This window comes from Struthio camelus, chromosome 13, assembly GCF_040807025.1.
Source record: "Struthio camelus isolate bStrCam1 chromosome 13, bStrCam1.hap1, whole genome shotgun sequence".
Lineage (NCBI taxonomy): Eukaryota > Metazoa > Chordata > Aves > Struthioniformes > Struthionidae > Struthio > Struthio camelus.
Window position 1 is genome coordinate 10,265,795 of NC_090954.1, and position 23,905 is coordinate 10,289,699.

The 23,905-nt window shown below is 44.9% G+C and overlaps 1 protein-coding gene across 1 annotated transcript; it reads left to right on the forward strand.

Moving 5' to 3' along the window:
* The first annotated feature begins 5,365 nt into the window (after nt 1–5,365).
* On the forward strand, nt 5,366–16,800 carry LOC104151085 (ovoinhibitor). Its single transcript, XM_009685676.2, is given in 17 exon segments — nt 5,366–5,520; nt 6,291–6,310; nt 7,184–7,320; nt 7,698–7,758; nt 8,264–8,397; nt 8,845–8,905; nt 9,977–10,113; nt 10,574–10,634; nt 11,504–11,640; nt 12,108–12,168; nt 13,394–13,468; nt 13,471–13,532; nt 13,652–13,712; nt 14,990–15,126; nt 15,565–15,625; nt 15,984–16,099; nt 16,608–16,800. Coding segments are annotated over 17 exon segments (1,422 nt in total). The 5' UTR covers nt 5,366–5,465; the 3' UTR covers nt 16,654–16,800.
* Nucleotides 16,801–23,905: the final 7,105 nt, after the last annotated feature.

Sequence of the window (23,905 nt, forward strand, 5' to 3'; positions counted from 1 at the left end):
AAACATTATGAGTTAGAAATTGTCATGACTTATTTCTACGTGGAACCAAAAACCCCATCACCACATATGGTTACACAGGGCGAAAGTCACCGGTTTGGTCCTATTTAGTTTTTGCTGGAGATGCAAAATTCACGTCTGCCTTCGAGCTGATACAGCAGGTGAATTCTTGACTGTTATTTACGCCGCTTGAGAAAGATGAATATCAGACAGTGCAAATGTTCACTGATGACATCCACTCAATAATTCCAGCTAAAATCATGTGCAGTGACATGTACCTGATTTTTATAAAAGCAGTACATAATCTGAGGCTTAAAATAAATTCTTGGAAATGAAAATCAGTGCACTTGAGAAAGCTATTATAAATTGTGGTGGATTTCAAGTATTTAACTTTTGAAACAATCACCAGTAAAACCTGCGTTAACTGTGCTGCTAAAGCAGTGAGCTGAGGAGCAAGTTGTCCTCAGTAGGCTCTTCTATCAATATTTGAGCACCTTCTGAATTTCTCCCTGCTGCCAGCAGAAATAATCAGCCACAAATAAAATCCTTAACCACTGAGAAGAGATTATTAATCAGATTTTAAAACTCTGTCTGCCAGAACGGCACACGACAGTGATTGAGCAGCACTGCCTGTGATGCAGCCAGCAAACCTCCTAGAGGCAGCAGCGCTAACTCGGGCATGCTTTCAGCTGCCTCCCCAGTCGTTCCTGTCTTTCTCTCAACGTCCTTCTGCAGATAGCTTTAAGGGCCTCCCAAAGCTCTCTCTGCCCCAGCAGGTACCCACGTGAGGGAGGCCACACGCTGCTTCCATGAGGTTTCTGGAGAGCAGGAGGCAAAGGCTCAGGAAGTGCTGGGAATTCTTTACCGTTTCCTTTGTATTTTCTCTTGGTTATCCTTTGTGTTGCTCTCAAACACTGTAATGAGGTCAAAGCAGTCCTCTGCAAACCTGCAAAGGTAACAGCACTCTGGGAAGTCTAAAATTTGCTGAAAATCATAACCTGATTAAGGGTGTCTCTTTTGCCAAGATTCAGAGACCCCCCCCCCCCAATGTGATTCATAGTATTTTCTGAGGCTTTACAGAATTGGCAGCTTCAACCCACAGGCCTCTAACTAGCCTCCTCCTTCTCTCAGCCTTTCATCAAGTTGTCCCAAACACAGTCAGGTCTTGAGCTAAACTGTTCTCTGCTGGGGCTTTGTCTCTCTCATTTTTTTCATAAAAGGTGTCAGAGATACCTATGCAATTCTTAGGGGGGTGCCAGTGCTGCTCTCTGTATGTCCTGAGGACTGTTGGCTCTGGTAGATGCCTTAGCTGGCCTTTTACTCGCAGGGGTGTTTCCCAGGCCGCCGCAGCCTGTCGTTTTGCAGCCTCGCAGTTGTGCGCGTTTTACTCCTGTTTCCTCTTACAGCCTGCCGCGGCGGGAGAACCTCGTGCGTGGCGCGCTTCGGAGATGCTCCCTTTGCAGCCAGCGCCTGCAGACAATGCCAGAAATCCTGCAGCTGGGGGTGTTTGCTCCCTCACAAACTGAGTGAGTCATGATGTGGAAAGCCTGATGCTACGTGGCAGCGCCTTTTTACAAGCATCACACCATTTGCGCAATGACCCCCTCTGGATTTTTTGGAGACCTTTCTCTTCCGGCTGTCCTTACAGCCCTCAGGTACTCTCAGTCCTTCCAAGCAACCGCTGCAAGTTGGTACCTGAGGGTTTCAGCTTTATTTCCCTCAATTAGCGCAAATTCTGCTGCCTATCCCATTTGCTTTATCCTGGGGACTGGTGTATGAGCCTTTCTCTTTCCTCTCTTTGGGGCTCTTCCTTGATAACTGTTTGCCTTGTTTGTCCTTTCCTGCAAGGGCCTCTCTACTACAAGGAGCCCTTGTTTAGGTTATTTCCTTGGGATTTCTCCTGCTCTGCCACCTGCTACAGGAGCTCTCCTGCTACCCAGCCCTCCCATTAAAACACTCAATTCATGAGACGTGAGCTGAAAGAAGTCTTCAGAGCTTTCCCCTGCAGGAAAGCACAAGTAGCTCCACTCATAGTTAACTGCAAATAATCACATATGAGTGCAACAAGTTGCAAATTGCAAATCCAGGTGAAAATTCACAATTCTCCTTAATGCTGAAGGCCCCAGAAAAAAAACGCTTTTGTGTCTTAGAGAATGGAGGCACTCTGTGTTTGTCACAAATGCCTCCTAATTCACAGTAGTAGGAAAAGAAAGAAATGCAGGAAAGAAATGGGACTCTTCCATTTCTTTCTGTCTGTCTGTCTGTCTCTCTCTCTCTCACACACACACACACACACGCGCGTGCACAGTGGCTTGTGTTGGAGTAAGCCAGAGCGAGCTGGGTGTTCAGGGAGCAGCCGCATTGCCCTGTGCTTTTGGTTTCAGACTCAAGCTCTCGTATTCACAACGCTTCACCCATGTGCGGTCAGTTCATGTTCAGCGCTCCAAAGTGCTCTTTAAGTGCCGCCCCGGGGCCCTGCTGGCGTGCCTTGTACCGCAGCTAGCTCTGCAGGCTGGCAGGTCCATGCTGAGCACCCAGCACTGGGCCTGAGCACAGGCTAGCCACAGCCACGCACCTGGTTTGCAGATGGAGCACAGGAAATTTCTGCTTATGTTTATGAAGAAGAGGTGACTGGGCTTTATTGCCTTCTGGCCTCAAAGGGGCCACTTTCTTTCTTTGCCTGTGTCAATGAAGCTCTGTCAACGCTTCAGACTGCTTCACGGCTGTGGCTACAGGTAACCTGGAAAGGAAGCAGAAGAAAGGACCTTATCCACGCTCATGTCCATGGCTGCCAGGCCAGATAGGCTTCTCGCGACGAAGGGGAGTGAGGGGGCTTACACCGACACAGGGGTGTAACCAGTCAGGGACCACCACCAGTCTCTCCCTCTGGCAGGTCCCTGCTCAGGCCGGGTGGGACATGCTGCTGTCATGCATCTAGGTTGGCTTTTGTCTTCTGCTCTAACCTGGAGGCTCTGAAAGGCTCCGTACTGACAGACTGCTGAATCCACTGATGAAGCAGCTGGCTCCCTAAGGGAGTTGTGTCGTGGGGCTTCCTTGTGCAGAAGGCAAAGCCCAGCACTGCAAGGGCTGGCTGAGGCTGGGGACAAGGGACACGTGCTATAGCTGCAGTGATGATTTCTATATCTTGATTCCTGCTCTAGATTCCTGGCAGATGTTTGCTGTTCTTTGCCTTTGAACTGTCTCCTATTGCCAACATTCCCTGAATTTGAATAACTTAGTTGGAGAGAGAATTGCTGTGATCTTGACAGAACATGCTGACTCAATCTATTTCAGTTGCAGGTCTGGTTTGCAAATAATATATCCTTGCTGATAAGATTTTAGGTGTCATCTTTGTGAACATTGGCAGAAGTTCACTTGACTGGGGTTCTAGTAATAAAATTGTCAAGATACATTTTCTTCTGCCAGGATGCACTAACTGATGATGGTCTTGACTGAAATAAAGCACTGAGAGACAGATATCGTAATCAGGATAAACAGGGGTCACTGTAGTGGAGACCTGCATTGGTCTAAAGGTCTGGAGTCTTTGACACTTGGTGGAACTGAGATAAGGGACAGGCAGGAGAAATCAGAGCTGAATATTAGGGGGAAGGAATGAAAACAAGATACATGGTTAGAGACCTCTGTAATGTTACTAGAGATTAATGCAGCTGGGAATGCTGACATTTGGAGAGACTTTAACTTTGCAGATGTACACTGCCAACTACTAATATTATCAGATCTCAGACACTCCTGATTCTGAGAGCAAACAGAATTTTCCATTAGGTAACGTTTCCCCCCACCACCAAGTGTTATTTTAAATTTGCATTTGATGTGTGAATGATATTGGAGATGTCCTTCTCTTAGAAAGTAAAACCAGGGTGATTCGACCTGAGTTCGCTCTGTTTAAATTATGTCAAAAACAGATCTGAAAATAAGGATTTTGATTACCAAGTAGAGAATTTGAGAGATTAAGAGAAAAAGTTAATGAAAAATCTGGACCGAAGAATTTAGAATCCCAATTTAGAAGTCTCGGCTTGAGATCAATGCAGAAAATTGCCAAAAATGAAGGTGAACAAGACTGCAGAGGAAATTCACGCATGCAACAGAGGTCACCTGTGTGAGTGCAGAGAGAAAGAGTGGCTGCCTCTGCTCTGCAAAGATATGGTAGAAATGAAGCATAGTGTATCTAGGGTTCCAAATTCAGAGAAATGCGTGCTCAACACGTGTTGGCAGACTGACTTATGAGAACAAGATCAAGGAAAAATAATCACCGCATCTAAAGTTGGAAGCAAAACTCTGCTCGATACACTCAAGGTGGGAAAAGCAGATGCTCTTCATTGTGAAGCTCTGGAAGAACTAGCACACAAACCTGCAGGTCCAGTAGGTATGCTATTTCATAAATGTCTGCTTGGTACACGGGCAGTACAAGGTGACTACAGACTGCCAAATGGCATAACTGTTTACACAAAGAAGAAAAAGTGTTCAGGACCAATTTCAACTCTGTCATTTTAATACTGAGCAAGCCTTCAGGGGGATTTGAAGAAAAATAAATACATGAAGTGCAAAGGGATAATGTGCACTGTGAATTTTCCTGAAGGAAATCATGCATGGGCTGATATCAGTCTTTACAAAGTTGGCTGGCTTCCTAGATGAAAGGAGTACAGTAGATCTAGAGTACCTGAGCTTCAAAGCATTTGACCTGCTGCCCTGTGGGATGCTGTCAGGCCGGCTTGGAGAGGTGAATGAGGAACTGGCTACAGGAGAGATGACAGCGTAGGAGCAGGGGGTACTATGGGTCTGGATGGAAGTTGTGAGTGAACAACCAAAGGGATGATTCTTCCAAACTTAATATTTTTGCTACTTGCCTTAGCAGAGAAAAAGTTAGCGCACAGAACAGACGACTGCTGAGTTTGTAAAACAGAAGAACAGAATTTCTCCCGCAGAGAACTGGGTGACCTTCTGGACTGAAATTGTCTGGACTCAAACTGGGATGAAATACAGTGGTGAAAAGTACACAATCACGCTGTGAGGTTTAATAATGAGGATTTCAGCTATCAGCTGGGAGCTCAATGGAAAACTACACAGGAGGGGAAAGATCTAATTGCATTTAGTGAGCCCCAGGGGAAACGTAAGCCTGGGACGTGCTGTGGCCGGGCAAGCGGGAGTGCAGTCGCGAGGCACGGCAGGCAGAGCTGGGAGCAAGGTGGCCTGGCACTGCGTCTGGTTCCCCTCGAGCATCTGGCCACGCAGAAGGCCCCTTCCTGGCATTTACTCCTGTGTGAATCATTAGCCAGAAATCCAGATCTGGGTAAATTTATTCTGGCTTCCAGTGCTGATGACAGATTTGGAGTGTTACATAACAAGGTGGGACTGTTTGATAGTACAGGGTGTTATATATTCCTGCTTGTGACTTTCGCCTCCTACACGGAGCGCTCGCAGCCTGCACGGACGCGGCACCGCTGTCAGCCATGAAGCTAACGGGGGGCTTTGTGCGGGTGGCTGTAGCCCTATGCTGCTGCCTAGGTGAGTAATTCCCGTGGTGCTGCTCAGATCTCTGCAGCTGAGTCAGAGGTCAGGTTATTAGCAAAGTGTTTGAGTCTCAAAAAGTGGAGGAGAGTCTTATTCCGTGAAGAAATATTCTGCCTGAGAAAGCATAGCAAAAAGTCAGACTGAAATTTCAGCAAGCCTCGTACAGACAACTGTTTTCATCTCCGTTTATAGGAGCAAAAGCCTGAAGGAGCAGTTCTAGTGTAGGGCAGGAACTTATATATGGAAGTAATGCATGTAAGGGCAAAATAAAACAGTTAGAAATGTTATCTCTGTCTGAATGAGCAATGAAAATGAAAACTTTAACTCCTAGGATTACTCTGTAAGGTTGCTGCGCTGTTCCCTGTAGCTGAGAAGCACGTGACTGGAGATGGACAGTTCCAGTGGTCAGCAGTCTTCTTAAATATGCATGTCCTCCAACTCTTAACGTCAGATACGAACTGTTTTAGAAAAGGTTAAACTATACAAATGCACAATTTAAATTACTTTTATCACTTCCCTGTAACAGCTTAGGAATGGATTAATTTATTGTCTTTTCCATTCTATCTCCCCTCAAAAGTGCAATGAAACTTTATTTATTAGTACACCCTAGGACCATCTACTGGCATGATACAAAACTTCATATTTTCCTAAACCAAATAAACGTGTCGTCAGTGGTCGCTGGATTTAACTGTTTCATGAAATTTACATATTGCATCTCTGCATATCAATATTTTTTTCTTTTGTGTTTCTATTTTTTTTTTTAGGCACTGTCTTTGGAGTTGAGGTGAGTTATAGATCTTTCTATTTATTCTGTTGCATTCCTAGTCTCGGGTAAAATAGCAACAGTGTGTAACCACCTGATGACCAAGTGGATTAAATCTAACGAAAGCTTAGCTGTTTGAATAATATTTGCCAGTGCCTGATTGAAAGATATTGCCAATTTCATGAGAAAATAAAACACCCACTATTTTATGCTATTTTCAGTTCATTACATAAAAGGAGGAAGCAATTAGTAATTATATGATTCTATTATTATATTAATTCTTAGACATAATTGACCTACTCCTGCAGTCAAAGGAAGTAGCTTACCGCCTCAGAAGGAAAACTAACCTAAGATGATATGCTTGAAAGCATCAAAGACTTGAAAGCATTCAGATAATTTTTCTGTATAGTAATATCCATAGAATTGTGTCCCTTGAATAGGTTTTACATACGTATATTTAGCGACGAAAACAGCAGGGTATGTGCGATAGATTTGTCTGCAGGTTCTGCCCATGCTACTGTGAATGCTGAGGCTCCGGTAGCTGACCAGGGACTGTGATGTGATTGGGAAACCTATTAGATTTGGCGCTTAGGGGCACTGGGGGAAGGCCAGGCTCCCAATTACCAGCCGCCTTCATTCGGCTGGTACCTCACCCACAGCGAGCCTTCCTCCGTGCCCCCCTGGATCCCAGCGGGAAAGCCTCATCAGAAACTGCTGTAGGCAAGATTCGCTCCTCCTGGCTGCCTGGAGAGATTCACAATAATTCCTCTAATTTATCTTGTGGCCGGAGCTGCAGGGGCTGTTGCTGCGGCACGGGGGAGCTTGCATGGGGTGGGGGGTTCTTTCGGCCCGGCAGCTTGCAGCGGGGCTGACAGCGGCCTGCCGCTTGCACAGGTCAATTGCAGCAAGTATAAGAGCGGCGTTGCTAAGGACGGCACCGTCTGGGTAGCCTGCCCCAGGCACTTTGCACCGGTGTGCGGCACAGACGGCACCACATACAGCAACGAATGTGGCATCTGCCTCTACAACAGGTGAGTCTTGCCCCACGGGCCCTTGAAATACCGGCATTTCTTTGTAAACTTTCTAAAGTCCCTCAGGAGTGGGTTTGCGCTGAGCTCCTGCAGAGCTTGCTCCTCCACCTCCGGGCGCAGGCTACTGCGGCAGGTCGGCAGCTCTGAGTGTGCCACTGGGGCTGGAGGTCCTTACAGCCAAGGAGCAGACCAGCTGCTTCCCGCTCAGCTGCTGGAGACCAGCAGATACTGGCAGAAGTAGCAGGGCAAGAGATTAGAGGTAAGAGTGGCAGCTACATGCCCCAAAAGGCACAGAGGAGCACGTGAGTTGGCACCGACACATCCAGCCTGGAGGCAATGGCTGCTCTCCACAATCGCTGACACAAGTCTCCTTCTAGGGAACACATGAGCCATGTCGGTAAACAGCACGATGGAGAATGCAAGCAGAAACTTATTCAGGTAAGTGCAATAGCAAGGCAAAAGACTACCCTGCTGGTGTCCATGGAAGACTTCTATTGGCTGTAAAAGTGGACAGTCCAGCCACCATATGAGAGGGACACAATCCAAATGGAAATAAAACATTGGTCTGGACAGCGCAAAGGGAATTAAAAAATGATCATAGCTAAGGCCCCAAGGGTTTTCTGTGGCATATAGTACCATGTCTCTGTTTTTCTAGTGCTGATTCCTAGTCTCTGGAATCAGGAATAAAATGGAAATGTCATGTTGTCTGAAGGCTGGCTCTCACAGCCTAGTTAGTTCCAGTAAGTCCTCGCAAAGGACCTCATAAAGCCAGAATGAACAGTCCTTCTTTCCATGCCATTTTCTTCAGCATTGGAGAATTCCCACAGAATTGGCTCCAACTGCTTTTGGAGCCCCAAAGGCTGAGATAGAATATGGATACTATGAAGAGCGTTATTTCTTTATAGCAAAAGTGAATTGTGTTCTATTACTGCTATTTTTATAGGTTGACTGCAGTAAATACCATAAAGCTACAAAAGATGGCGAAGTCCTGGTAGCCTGTCCAAGGATACTGAAACCAGTTTGTGGCTCTGACAGCTTCACTTATGACAACGAATGTGGGATATGTGCCCATAACGCGTAAGTGGTGTGCGTAAAACCTCTTCTCTGGACAATTAGCAATATTTAAGGCTCTGAGAAGCATTCCTTTAAAATACTAGTCTTTCTTCAGTCTGGGGTCTCAGTAGGTCCCTCTGGAACAGTCTATTTGCAATTTCTCCAGCCAGCCTGAGCTTTCTTCCCCAACCTCTGTGCTTATGCATGGAATCGCAAAAGAGCCAGACGACAACACAGAGCAGAGCCATGAGCCCATCAGAGAGGTATTCCTAATACCGCAGGATAAGGAAATACTGAGTTTGCTGCTCAAAGAGTGACTGCTACCACCCTCTGAACACATTCAGATTAAACTCAGCCGGTTCTAGTGTCCCATGTAGTGGGTAGGACCTTGCTTTCTTGTCCCACTGTCTAGACTGTAACGACAAAAGTTATTCTCAGAGCTCCCTAACCAAAGTAATTCTTTTTTTCCAGAGAACATCACACCAACATTAGTAAAAAGTATGATGGAGAATGCAAGCATGAGATTGTCTCGGTAAGTGGAACAGAAGTCAAAATCCATCTCGTACTGTTGTTAATAGAGACTTCCCTAGGAAAGTCCCACTGATTTCCCCAGGAAATTGCAAAAGTACCATATGGCAGGGTTTACGATGTCTCAGCCCAGGCTCTGGCTTTCTGCACAGTGAGAGTGGATTTTGCATCTTCCCTGCCCCAGAAGAGTCACCTCACTCGTACCACACCAAAGGGACAAAGGAGACAGGAGATGGGTATGAAATAAGAAGCTGTAGTCACACAGTGCTGTAGAGTCCTCTTCCCTTCATACTAAGCTAGCTTTTGCGCCCAGGGAAAGGAGAGGCCCAAGAGACCAGCATACTCAGTTCTTTGGATGCTGGCTTTTCCTTGCCAGTGTGCTGTGCGGGCTGGCAGTTTTCTTTCTGAAGATCATAAGCTTCTCCACCCTTTGCAACAGGGATTCAAAACTCCCATGCTAGTTTTCACAGACACAGTGAAACTCATAAGAGCACTAAGCATACATATTTATAGGGTTTAGCTTATTGTATATTTATAATTAGTTCTACATGAGGCAGAACAGTCTGGTACCTCAGGAGGAAAAGCTTATATGTTTCATAAAAAAAATTTGGCGATGTAGAAAGTCCATTCCCCAACTGATAGATAACCATTTCTTCTTTATCCTTTCAAATCCCATTGCTTAGCTATATTAAATCTAAACCAGTAAGTAATCATAGCACTGGAAAGAGGTGAGAAAAACATCACAAACCACAACAATACTAGTCAGATTCCCAGCTGGTTAAAAATGGTTCCCACCAAACTGAAGGGAGTTTTGTTGATGAGAATGGGCCCAAAGTTTTGTACGTTCCTTCTATCAGAAGGATTCTTTCTCCAAGACAAGTCCTTTCTTTCCACTCCTAGATAACTAGGATAATATTCAGAAATCTCATTTCTGATAGAAGATTTAGTTTAGTGTACCAGGGCTTTGTCCTGTTGCAGAAACTCTGAAGAGCGGGATGCAGAAAAGAAAGGTTTTGAGTGGACTTTTCTCACATAACAGTGGCTCCACCAGATCTAAATCTCTTTATTTTGACAGATTGACTGCAGCAAGTACCCAGCAAAAGTCACTGAAGATGGCAAAACATTAGTATCCTGTCCAAGGATCCTGGATCCAGTTTGTGGCACAGATGGTTTTACATATGATAATGAATGTGTGATCTGTGCCCATAATGGGTAAGTGCCGTACATAGAGCATTCCTTCTAAGTTACCAGCAACACTTAGCAGTCCTGGTAACAGTCCTTTTACATTTTTGCGTATGCCTATTGCATCAGGCCTCTTAGAAACTGGCTTATTTTTGGGTCTATCTTGAGTTTCCTTCTGATTTCCTTTTTGTGCTATGAAGGGAAACTTGGAAGAGTCAGATGACAGATCCTTGGATTAATCTGTAGGCTGGCCAGTGACTGAGCAGATGAAGGAATAGTTCAGAATATCACTTTAAATTATATGTTTTTAGAAGATGTGACGAGCTTGTTAACAAGTAGAATAATGTAGCTATTTTGAGACACTCCTGCAGAGGCTGAAACCTTAATTTGCCAGGTATCTGCTCTATGCTGTGTCTGATTCATTTTGCATCTGAACGTGACCAGGAGTTTAAGCGTTAAGTTCCTCAACTTCATTGTCTTCGTCTTCCAGAGAACACGGGACCCACGTTAGCAAAAAGCATGATGGAAAATGCAAACAGGACATTCCCGCAGTGAGTACGATATAAGGCATATTTCTCCTCTTGCCTATATCAACTGAAAGATTCCCTGTAGCTAGCTCTGCTCTGGAAGTGAGCTGGCCTGAAGCCTGGCTTTCTCCACATGTCCACTAAACCTTGTGAGCCCTGTGTTCAGGACACCTACAGCTCCCATCTGTCTTGAGGCAGGTGTCATCTGGGTCCTCCTTGCCGACACAGCCCTGGCAGATGGGCTGCATGTGAGCCTCTGTGCTAGGCACAGAGTCTACATTACAAATTCACGCCTACGCCAACCTTTGGACTGGGGCTGTATTCTGGTATTTAGAGCACCCCTGAAGTTTTGCTCCAGGTATATCAGCCAAAAGGTCTCAGAGCTGGCTTCTAGGACACACCACCACATAAATGTGGAAGTCAGTCAGCTTGATCGCATGTCTTTCTTTGAGGATGATCTTCAACTGCATTATCAGCAAAGTCCAATTTGCTTGACTATGTTTTTTTTTTTTTTTTAATTTATTTCTGTAGTACAGAAGGACAAGGGACACAGGACAGTTTCTTCCTGGTTTTCTGAGCTACTTTTCAAACCGTTTTGCTCAGGTGGTCACCTTCTGTAGTCAGCAGTAAAGTTGGACGGCATTTGGGATTGACCTAGCTGGTTGCACTAGCCGTTGAATGTCTTGCAAATTATGCAGTGCTGTGTAGTTCCTTGTGTGCGTGAGGGGATTCATGCAGCGGTGATTCAGGCTGGTTTTGAGAGAGCTGAAATGCAACACCAGTGTTGTCTCAGCATCCAAGCATAGAAGACAAGGAGACAAATGGGAGATTATGCTAGATTTTGTCTCAGAAAACACATGCTTCCCCAGTGCTGATACTCCTGCTTTTTGCAGCTTGACTGCAGTCAATACACATCAAAAGCAACTAAGGATGGTACAGCCCGGGTACTCTGTCCAAGGATCTTGCTCCCAGTCTGTGGCACAGACGGGTTTACTTACGACAACGTGTGTGGTATCTGTGCCCATAACATGTAAGTGCTGTACAGTAGAACTTCCCTTTCGAGTCACATAGCCCCATACAGCTCTTCTCTTAATATCAATGTGTCTGTAAATGTATTTCTGTTAATCTTTCAATCTCCTGAAGCCCCATCACCTTCATTTTCTTCCCTGACCCCCTGTTTGTGCTCATCAGGGGAGCTGTGGAAGAGGCAAATGTCAATCTGCGCCTACTGTGAGGGCTGTGGAATCTGGGCAGAGGAAAGGGTGGATGGGACTGCTACCTCGCACAGTGTGAGGAGACCTGATATATCTGTTACTGCTTAGGATTATGCTTGCTAAGGACAGGGAGAAGATAGCTAATTAGGCAGTGAGATGCTTCCCTTATCATGTATATTGACTATGAATTAGGTCCACTCTCTGTGGTGCCTAAGAGTCCCGAGGCTTACATGGTGAGCATGCTAATGTGTGAGCATGCTAATGCCAACCTCTCCTCTTTCAGAAAACATGGAACTGATGTTAAGAAGAGCCATGATGGAAGATGTAAGGAGAAAAGTCTCCCGGTAAGTCTAAATAGATGTAAAATAAATGCTATATCCTGCCAAAGCCCTACAGTCTCCAGAAACACTCCAGCTGGCTTTGCTGAGCTATCTGTCTTCCCAAATGCGCAGAGGGTTGCTGCACAGCCCTTGTGCTGGCACTGCATTGCTCCCTAGCTGCTCACAGCAGCTGCTGCCAATGTACTGTACATCAGGGCGAGGGAGAACGAGAATAGCCCAGGACTTCAGAAACAAAATGTCCCAGTACTGCAGATCTCTGAACTGAAGTTGTTAGAAGCAGCCCAAGAACCAGGCAGCCTATTTTAGGATGGTAGGAAAAGAAGGCAGAAGACCCTGTTAGATATCAGCGTATTCTTTCAGTATTAAGATTTCCATTGCAATACATAGGCAGGTTAGAAAACCCTCATGCTCCAGTTAGTCAGGAAACCTCTGCTCCTAGCTACAGATACAGAAATAGCTTTATAAACATCCACAGTAACAATACATGCTGATAATATCTCTATGCATTTACTCTGCATACGCAGAGCAGCTCTAAAGGACTGAGAATAACTTCATGCACCCGGAGGGAATGTAATATGATTTGAATAATAAAGACACTGTTATCTTTGCTTTAATTCACCCTTGGACCATGTGAGAAATTTGGGTAGTAAGAAACACTGCACTGGGAAAACTATACAAAATGACAATGAAGGGTCAGATGCTTAGCTAATGTAGACCGACTTCCACTGCTATCAGTAGGAGTTTGCCTATTTATCCTCCAAGATTTGAATTGCCAGTTTTTATATATTGTAAAGATTTTTTACAATAGAACTGGGTGAAATGGTCCTTGCTGCTATTTGAAAATGCTGAAACTAAATCTCAGATTTAGTTAACTCTATGTTAGACGATGGACTTAATGTAAAACCCTTTAAAACTGATTCCTTGAGTGAAGTGTTTACTTTAAAACCTGGTTAAGTTTCTTGAAGACAAGGAAACCTTGCATACATACTTGTGTAGGAATATGATCCTTCTTGTCAGCTGTTCTTTTCTTCCCTCTTTTAGCAGACAATACCAAAGCCAACTAAAATTGCTTACTTCATTTCTAAAGGAAGACTAAAATTAAAATACAACCCTAATTTTTCTCTTGCTGAAGCTTTTAACATCTGGAGGAATAGAGCAGGCAGACTGCAGATGAGACACATTTTTGTTTCACAGCAGTTGACCTGGCTCCGTTACTTTATCTCCTCAGGTTGACTGCAGCAGATACCTGACTGGTACTACCAAATCCGGTGAAGCCATCACAGCCTGCCCCTTCATCCTGCATGGATGGTCTGTGGAACAGACAATGTCACCTACAGCAATGACTGCGCCTTGTGTGCCCATAACTTGTAAGTCCTGGAGATCCTCTGCTGAGCGATCAACAGTCCTTCACAGCACCTGCTGCCTGGACCAAGAGGTGGAGAGTTACACGCTGAGCTGTCTTAACTCCACTTTATCTCTCTTTTAGAGAATTAGGGACCAATGTAGGCAAAAAACATGATGGAAAATGCATAGAAGAAGTTCCTCAAGTAAGTGAAACTTGAAAAAAAACAGGAGCTTGAGGTGATGCTGAGTGCATAGCTTGAATAAGTGCTGGCTGGTTTTGATAGCCTGGCCTCCACTGGGTCACATAGCTCATGCTCCCCTTCCTTCCATGGGTGAATACCCACCTCCTGACAACAGGAACATTGTGCACTTCCCACACACAGTCTTAAGAAGAAAGAAAGGAGGACAGATGAGGACTGAGTTATGAGACAGGTAACAAATGATTTAAGGTGCTATGAGAAAAAATCCCTTTCCCACAGCAGTCTATCATAGTGGTAGCAAGAACTCAGCAGCCTGCTTTGGCAATATGGAAAGGGGACGCAGAGGACCGCAGGGTGCCTCTGTGCTTTCTTCTTTCTGGAGGCCTAAGTTTTACAAAAAGATGTTCTGTAAAGATTAGAAAATCAGTGTGCCTGTGTTTTGAATGTTGATTCCTAATGTCCCAGGGGTTTCAAACCCCTCTCTGCTTTTCTTGCAAATTTAATGTAATATAATGTATACCAACAATAATTCTTGTAAAAATACCAAATTAGCCGTATTTGACCAGCTCTGAATGGTTTACACCCACTGGGGAATAGAAAAACAAAGCTGTCTCATTAGCATGTGTTTGAAAGACTCAACATCCTGAGTCAGATATTTCATTTCTATGCAGAGTATGAAATGTCATCCTTTGTTTCCCTAGTACACCCTGTGCTCAGACCGGGTGAGACACATAAATCAGTAAGGAAGAGCTCACACTGGAGAAACTAGGAGTGCAAAATGCCAGTTCTTCAACCGGTGTAAATCAGCCTCCAATGCTGTCAGTCCTTCTGGCAGATTTCAATGCTCGGAGCTGGCCCATTGGAACAAAAGGCCCTGTTGGCACGTCCCCCTGCCAACTCTTCTGGGCCATGAAAAACTCCTTGATCGTGGTCAGCTCTCTAGTAGGGACCGGATAAATCATTCCGTTTTGATTTGCAGACTGTTGTTAAGCTGCATTTTGTATCATCACAGTAGGCTCAGCGAGGTGTCAGGGCGTCACAAAGCTGAAGGAGTGATATGTCCCTTCAGCCTTGGTTCAGTCTTCTCCAGCTGAAGGTTCTGAAAGGAAATTGCCATGTTACTACCGCTCGGGTTTCAGTGGAAGAATGAGTTAATATATAACCCTAATTTATCCTATGGCAGACCCCAAAAGGCAGAGGCGTAAATGAGGATGTTGTGCTGGGGCACTGTTTCACAGAGCAGAGGCCATACCACAGCTTTTGCTGTGTTTGCTTCCCAGCTCGACTGCAGCAAGTACCAAACAGTCACTACAGATGAAGGCAAGCAGCTGATGCTCTGCACCATGATCTACGATCCCGTCTGTGCTACCAATGGTGTCACTTACGCTAGCGAATGCACACTGTGCGCCCACAATCTGTAAGTATGCGCTCTTCTCCTAGGGGGAACTGACAGAGGCTATGGTTTGGTAGGTGTCCACGAAAGCCGAGTGGCGTGCCAAGGCTTGCATTTGAAACCCTCTGTAGGACGAGGGAGCCGAACACCATCGGGACCTGCCAATCCCCTTCTCGATCCCTTCAGCCTCCCTCATTTCCCTGTTGCCTGGGTTAGTGTTTGAGATGGGCATTCAGCAAGGACCAGGCCGCTGCTCCGAGTCCTGCAAAGGGGCCTGTGCCGGCTGGCAAGAACACTAGTCCCAAAGACATGGCCCCAAGATCACATGCTAACATGGCACAGGCCATGCTAAGCTAATTTGTCTGAAAATCGCTTGTATGCTACATGTGAGTTAGGTTGTGCTCTTGCACTGCGGTTGTAACGGCGAAGTTTGCCACTAACGTCAGCGTCTCTTTCCTCTAGAGAGCATCAGAGCAATCTTGGCAAAAGAAATAATGGAAGATGTGCAGAAGATGTTACAAAAGTGAGTGAGAACAGATGGAAAAAAGGAGCCAGGGCCCATGTCTGTTACAGTCATGGGGACTGTGCCCTGCTCTGGGATACAAATTGGGGGACTGGTGTTCAGACCTGAGGAGATCACCTGGGAATATCATGCTGGTCATAAAACAGCCATCATCCATCCCATTTCTCCTTAACAGGGCAAGGAAGAGTGTGGTATAGTATGAGATCACACCTGCCACCAGCAAGAAGCTTTTTGAGACATTTATTATCATGGTCTTAGAGACAGAGTCTCATTTCTCCAGGGGGGTGTCATTCCTGTTGCTGGGGAGCACAGTTTGCTCACAGGTAGCCCACAAAATCCCCATCATTCCTGTCTGTAGGATTATTGCAGCAGCTTCCAAGAACCCTCTCCTATCTGCACCATGGAATATATACCCCACTGTGGCTCCGACGGCAAAACATATGGCAACAAATGTGTTTTCTGCAATGCATACCTGTACGTACAGAAATAAATCCCCTGTTTTCCATCGTCATTTCCTGTACCTGCTGAAAACGCAGGCCTGTTTCCTTAACATGGTTTTGACTGGCTGGTTATGGGCATATGCTGGACATTTCTGGTGCATCGTTTAAGTGACACAAGGAGGTGGGGGGGGGTTATTTTTAAAGGAAAATGTGAAGGACCCATTTCTGTGGACCTGTACATGGCTTCCTGGTTTTTAACTTCAAAGCCATTTTACTTATGCTAACCAGCACACAATTTGTTCCAGAAGCCCACCAGGGCATGGGAAAAGCATTTCATGAAACAGTTGGACTGTATGAAATGTGTGAAATCTTTCATCTTTCCTTTAGTGATAATAATAAAAGGAAGTAGCTGAGATTTTGAGAATATTCTTTATCTCTAGGCAAGATTAAGTCAACATTTCTTTTGCTAGCGAAGGGAGGGACAGAGCTTCTGGGTCAGATGTACTCTGTGTCTAATCCATCTCTTCTCCTTTTCTCACCAGGGAGAGCAACAGGACTCTCACACTCTACGCTCAGGCCGAATGCTAACTGCACTAGTCTCCAGCCCAGGAAGAAAAACTCTCTTCTGCATGACTCCCCATGGGCTGATCTTCCCTAACAGCTTTCCTTCGGCTTGTCTTGTTTCCTCCTATCTGCTGAAACACTTTTTGTTCAATAAACTCACTTGGCAATGTTTCTCTGTCTTGTTTTAATGCCACATTCTTCCACCCCTCATGTGGTACCTCCAGAGGTACAGATTCATTCTTCTATTTATGTCCTGCTTCACCAGATACGTGGACAAACCTTTTTTTCCTGCCATCTGTCAGTGCTGACCCCCCTCCTAGAAGGGACCTGGCCTCTCCTTGGAGCTCCCAGGCACTTTCTGACTCCTTACAGTCTCCTTGGCAGGATAGTCTCATCTGGCCTTTGATGTCTGCATGCGATTTCATCATCTGGACTCGCTTTTTATAGCCAGTGCAGGGAAATGGGCACCCTGAAGGCATGGTCCAGCTCCCTCAAGGGGCAATATCCAAAACTGGGTGGATGGCCTGCTCTCAAGAAGAGTGCTTTCTCGCTGTTGACTAGGAAGAGAAGCTGGCTGCCTAGAGGAGAGGTGCCCCATCCTGGCTTCTGCTGCCAGCACTGTCTGTGCAGCCTATCATTTGGAAGAGGCAGCAATTGCTGTCAGCAAAGATGATGTAAGTCTGTCTCCACTGAATTGATGTCAGTGCCATGTACTGTTATAGGATATAAACTACAGGAGGGGAACATCGAGCTCCCTTCAGGGTCACAGAGAGCAGAAAAATCCACTCACAAAAGACCTTGATTTATTAATGCAACAGAATAGCTCCAGGCCTCATGGGAGCGGAGCAGAAATGACACCTGCGGTGTGGGACCACCCTGGAAAAACACTGCAGCCACCTCACTTCCAAAGTCATATAAGAAGAAAAAGGATGCAGAGGAGGACTTGTGACTAGTTTTAACAAAATATATAGCGAACCATAGGAAAGTGGCTCTGAATGATGGTAATGTTTTGGCCTATATAGGAGACCAAAGAGTTCAGGACCTGGTGATTATACTTTGTGCCATTTTTTCTCCCTATGGATGGCAGTATGGAAGGGGGAGCTGGGGTCACTCTCTGGCTGCTGGTAATAGAGTTACAGCCACTACATCTAGGTTCCCTCCCAAGCTAAGACTATTTCTAGGCCAATATTTAGGGGTTAAAGGACTTCCGGACTACAGCTATAGCCTCCCTTATTCAATGTCCTATTGTAGTTCACCAGAGAGAAACAATTATTTGGACCCATTTGGAAAGTCACTCTTTGAATTGTCAGGCTAGATTAATAGGCTGAAGGCAAATGTTCCAGACTTGGAGTTATTGTGGGTATTGTATCAGGGAATTAGGCCTTAGTATCTCCATGCTATTAGATTTTGTGGCTGGCATGTACTTTCCAAGATGATTTGTAGCTAACAATGGCTTATTGTCTTTTTTCTTGAATCTGTGTCCTAATGTAAATGTTCCTTTGGTTTATATAACCTTCCTGCCATTTGCTGTTAAGGTGTTTTTTGCAGAACATGCTGGTTTATTCTAGTTTGATGTCACTTGGTTTTCAAATAAACTCTACTTACGGATAAGACCTGAATAACATTTTTGTGGACTTTGGCGTAATGTCACTTAGACTTAGCTCTGATCGCTGGCTTTTGTAGGCTTTTGTAGTAAAGCTATTAAGATCGGCACTGAGTGACATTAGCCGGACACAGACTTGCCCAAGCCTCTTCTGCAGAGCTCATTGTCTAATGACACCAAAGACAAAACATGAACTCAAAGAGGCACATCTCAAAGCTGACATTAAATCATAGCAACCCAGGGAAGAAGCTGAAGCAGTCACTTACCACAGTTTCCATGCAGCATTCATCAATAGGGTTCATGTGAAAGTACATAACGGGATAAGTCATCAAACTAGGCCAGAAAATGGGAAAAGCTTGACATGGGAGTTTATATATTCACCCAGGCGCAGGGGGTGTTTTATGAAGCTATATAAATCTATAGAAGTAGGGCAGCCTTCTCGCTGACGGAGTTGTCTTCTGTCCCTCAGAGTTGCTTTTCAGCTGTTCCAGGGTTCTTACTGAGCATTTGTTAATCGGACAATTTTTTTTCTGCCTCATGTTGATGAGGAAGCAACCAGCAGACCAAGACTGGCACATTCAGGAGGAAGCATTGAACTCTTGTGGCTTAGGGGAGAGGTAGAACAGTATCAGGGTTAAGTGTCACTAAGAAATCTGAAGGGTGGTTTTAAGGTACAGCTGGCTGAGCTGGATGCCTGCTTGGTGATAGATATATATGCAAATTCTTGTGCTGGGGAGCACCAAGGTGTCATCGCACCAGCTCAGTGCTTGACAGACTGCAAGCATATTCAGTAACCATCTCCTCCACGACGGTGGCAGATGCTTTGGTGCTACCCAGCTACCTGCTCTGTTGCTTTTCAGATGTGTAATGCTGCAAAGCCCTGTGGCTGACTTCCTTCCCCAGCTTGGTCAAAAGCTGGAGCAGCTTCCAAATCGTCAGGCTGCTCTCAAAGACCATTAGACTGGCATGCTAGGAAAAGCATTTTTTTTTTTTTTTTCAGAAAAGGGCACTAAAAGGATCAGATACAAGGGCAGGTTTTTAGGACTGCTTCTACGGACTATTATTTTAGCGCTCTCTCCATGAATGGAAACAGTTGCAGATGCAGCCTTATACCCTCAGTCAAGGATGAAGTGAAGAAATAGTGACTTACCAGTGCCTGTTATGAAGGCACAGTATGATGTTCAGACATCTAAAATTTACTGGTGAAATGCAACGGGTGCAGCTCCGTATTTGGCCCTGCAGCCCCCCTGCTGCATCCCTCCTGCTCCAAAGGCCATGAACTGAGATCCTGAACAGCCCCAGGGCCTGACAAACTTCCACGTATTTCACATGGTGCATGTTTGACCCTCAGGAATTCCGACTTGTAAATGCACTGGTGCCTATCACAGAGGCAATATTTCAGAAATATAAATGCCATCTCCACTTCCTTGTTTGTCCAATTTATCTTTATAGCCTTACCAATGTTTTCTAAGCCTACAGTCATTTTTCTTACAACACAAAGAAAAGGAAAAGTGAGGTGAATCATTTAATTTCTTGATTGATAAGTGGGATTTAGAAAACAATACTTTTAAAATAGTCTTTTTATCTGAGGCTGAAAGATTTTTTTCATCATTTATCAGCATGGTATATAGCAGCGCTCATCCATCTGTGACTTTAACAAGCCTATCACTGACAATTTTGTATCTAAACTTCATTCAAAAGCTTCACCAAAAAAAGCTATGAGTTTCAACATGATGTCTCCTCATTATTTGTCTTTTTGTTAGCTTTTCTTTCAGATGTTGCATTTACTCGAGGAGCACTGGATGGGCCTAGATACTGTGTCACTCTCTTGGGTAGTGCGTGGTAATGACATGGCTCACCTCACTGATTTCTGAAACTATTAAAAATATTCAAGAGAGAGATTAATGTAGGACTGTCACTCTTTCCAAAGGAATATTTTAATGGTCTTGCTATATAACTATATATTCCTCAAATAAATGAAATCCAGAAAAACTTATATGAACTCATGGTATCAGTTCCACAGGTATATTTGACTGGCTAGAAACAGAGGAAATTGTTTAGGGTCTGAAGATTAAAAAATTACCTTAGACCTCTATACTTAAAATAATATAATCCTGCTATCCACCAATTTCATCCCTCTCAATACGTTCACATTCAGGTATTGTCATTCGCTTTTTGTTATTGTCTGACACAACTTTATTTGATTGTTTGCCATACTCTGGGCTTCTATTGCGTGCTCACCACTGATCAACGAGTAGATATGAAAGAGGCAAAAAGAAATAACGAGAGGGGGCCGGTCTCCAGCTGGCACACATCCACTTAGCCTAGAAGGCTTCTCCTGATTTGCATCAGTTGAGGTGCAGCCCCATAAGTTTAAACACAGTGTGGCTTTGCAAACAAGGAGAGTTCATACAGTATGTTTCTTCCTGCATAATTTTTCATTCATAGAAGCAAAACCCTAGTTTCATTCAAGCCCACTGAGGAATGAAGACTATTTGGAAATTTATTGCTTTACCGCTTGTCTCTGTTCCCTTTACGGCTTAGCTGCAGCACATCGCGCAGGGGCACCGCTGAGAACAGCAGTCAGGGCCCCCTGGTCAAGCTCCCGACCAGATCTGTGGCACAGATGGTTTCACTTACGTCGCGAATGTGGGATCAGTGCCTGTAATGTGTCAATCCAACAGAAAGAACATGCTTTCCAAGTGACAGTCCCCCCTAGCCCCTGGCCTCTCCTCGTGCTTTCCAGTTCATCCTCTGTTTTCCTCTCCACTTGTTGTTTGTGCTCAGGGGGAAATTGTGAAGATTTAGCAGAGAAAAGAAAATAGCCAGAGTGGAAATCCAAATAATGCAGCATATTCAGATGTCATAGGTTTGTTGATTGATAGGATTATAATATCAGAGATGCTAAAACCACTTCGTTGTTGGTGGTTAACTCAGATGCACTCTCCTTCACTTGCATCATCTATGAGTTTATTTATATTCCCAGTATCTGTCCTTCTTCAGGAAAATGGATGTACTGAGCCTCTAATGGCAGACTCCCCCTCCTTCAGAGGATGTGGGACATGCTCTGAGAAGAAACATCAGGGGATACAGGAACAGCAGTTATTCCAGTGAATAGGAATGAAGGCAAACCAAGACACCGCCCGAGCTCCCGTTGCTGTCTGTGACAGCATCCCAAACGGTGTCGGCTGGATGCTGAGCAGGCAGCATAGGAATGAACATAAGTGGTGCATATACCTTCTGTTGGCATTTTATTCAGCAGTAATTTAACACTAGCTGCCTAATATTGCTGTTCACCACAGGCTGCATTCAAATATATGAGGAGAAAGATGGCAAAAAGATACAAAATATGAGACAAGTAGCAGAAATATTTCTTTGCTGCCAAAGTGTGAGCAAACAATCTTTTCTGACACCATCAGGAAAGCAAAGCGCATCCTGTTTTAGGACTAGAAAAGGAGACTTACAAAATCCCTGCAGATATCAGTGCATTCAGTTCTTTTGACGGTAGAAGTTATGCAAACGCGGCATGGTGCCAAGCCACAAGCCATATAATCAGAAGCAGCATAGCAGTCATCACACACAAACTAACATATTAAGTCAATAACTGCATTACTTTGCCAGTGCGATAGTTTATAGCTGGTAAAAGTCCTGCTACATACCTCACTATCATAACTGTGAAATAGTAAAATCCTGTAATTCTACATGTTCCTCTCTGTCAGCACTAATGGTGCTTCCCTACAAGCAGCTGCAAAGAATCAGCCCATGTTCCCACTAAAGTTCAACCCTGCTGAACAAATTAAGTTGTTCCCCTATCTTTTGATGTTAATACTGGAGGAAATAATATTTGGAGGTTGTGACTCTAACAGTTTTGCAGCTATGGGAACCCTCTCCATCCAGTTCTGCCTATTTCAGCCAAGTGATGGTTCAGGCTGTAGCACCATGATGCATCCTGTTTCTCACCCTGTTCTCCTTCTCTTTCCCAACAGGGATAGCAGTGGATTTTTATTTTTAGCCATTCTGGAGAATGTTAAATTGCTATTGTACCCCATCCCTCACAGAGAACTCTCCCTCCCTTTCTTTTTCACAAGATCTCCCTTAGAAAACAAACCTTCATTCATCCCACATCTCAAAGGTTCCTGGTTTTCTTTCCCTAAATGAGAGCAACCTCCTTTGTCTCTCTTGTTCAAACATTGTGTCGCATGTGAATTTTTGCTAGTGTGCTGAGTGATAAGGTCAGATCCGTGGGTGCATTTTTGTTTGACATTCTGCTCACTCCTATTCTGCATAGCCTTTTTTGTGGTTTCACCTGGAAAGAAAGCTTTTTCTGTGGGTGTGATACAGCCTCCTTTGGGTGGTTACAGAGCAGAGTGATGCCTCCAGGTTGCTGTGGCACCGATGGACTGGTCCCTCCAGAAGCTGCCACCTCTTTGTACTCCCGGTTACTTTCTCCCGTATAGAATTTGTGCATGGGGACAGGGGACACTCTTGAAATTTTATCTAACTTAAATGACACCTCAGGATAATTCCTCTCTCATTCATGTCATTATCTGCGTATAACCTTCTGCACTTCTAGCTCCCTCAGAAGAATACAGAACCTCAGCTCACCCTCTCCTGAGCTTGCATGAAGCAGAGCACAGAGACCCTGGCCCAAAGGGCTTGAGGTCCAGGTGGAAAGCTGGCAACTCTCAGTCCAAACTTACCTTTTGCAGAGCAGCACCTGAAAGTTGAGAGTCACAGACTAACGGGGGGATCTCACTAGCAGAGCTGGGGCTGATCTGAAAGCCTTGAGTATAAAGCCTTGGCTATTTCCCCAGTAGTTATTCCAGCCCTCCTGTCCCTCTGATCAAGAGTATATCTGCACCCTGCCAGCATGGGGGGGTATCAAAAAGGAATCTGCCACTCGTTTACAGCCAGTCCTCCCCAAAATGCACAAACTTGTATGTTATTTAGCAAGGGGAGGGGAAGGTAAACATAGAAGGGTAATTACTCGCTCGTTGAAAACACTTTGTGGTCCGTAGACATTTCTGTCAATCTTAAGAAATAGAACTGAGGGGGCACCGGCACTGAAGGCATGTTCCTGTGATAAATGAATGACTGCTGGCAGCTCCCTGTGGAGAGATGATCTGTTTCGTGGGAGACTGTAATCTGTCTCTGCAGCCGGCCCTGCCATAGCCTTCCTAATGTAGTCATATCTGGGTTACATATCCCTCTGTAAACAAGCGCTAGGATGCAGCCATCCGGGTATCAAGGGATTTTCCTCAAGGACTTAGTACTCCTCTTTGCTGCTTAGTAGGGGGGGTAACACAATTACTCAGCCCAGCTATACCGAATTACTTTTTCCTACCCTACTCATTAGTCCATTAAAATCTCTTTTTCTGCCCGTGGGACTTTCTTGGCAATGACACTCAGCTACTCTTTGGTGACTTGGGTAGCTGTTTGAAATCCGAGGGATGCAGCCACAATCCCTGTCCTGTGTGCTATTCTGATGATGTGCGCGCTGCTAGGTGACTGGTGGCTAGCAAATGCCTCATCCGCTGTCCTTTGGAGATGTGTTCAAATATTCCCTTGGTTTGCATAACTTCAAAGCAATTTGCTTTCATAGCAGAACATGCTTATTCATTCTGTTTTCACTGTGCATTGGTCTATAAATAATGCCTTCTTGCAGATAAGAAT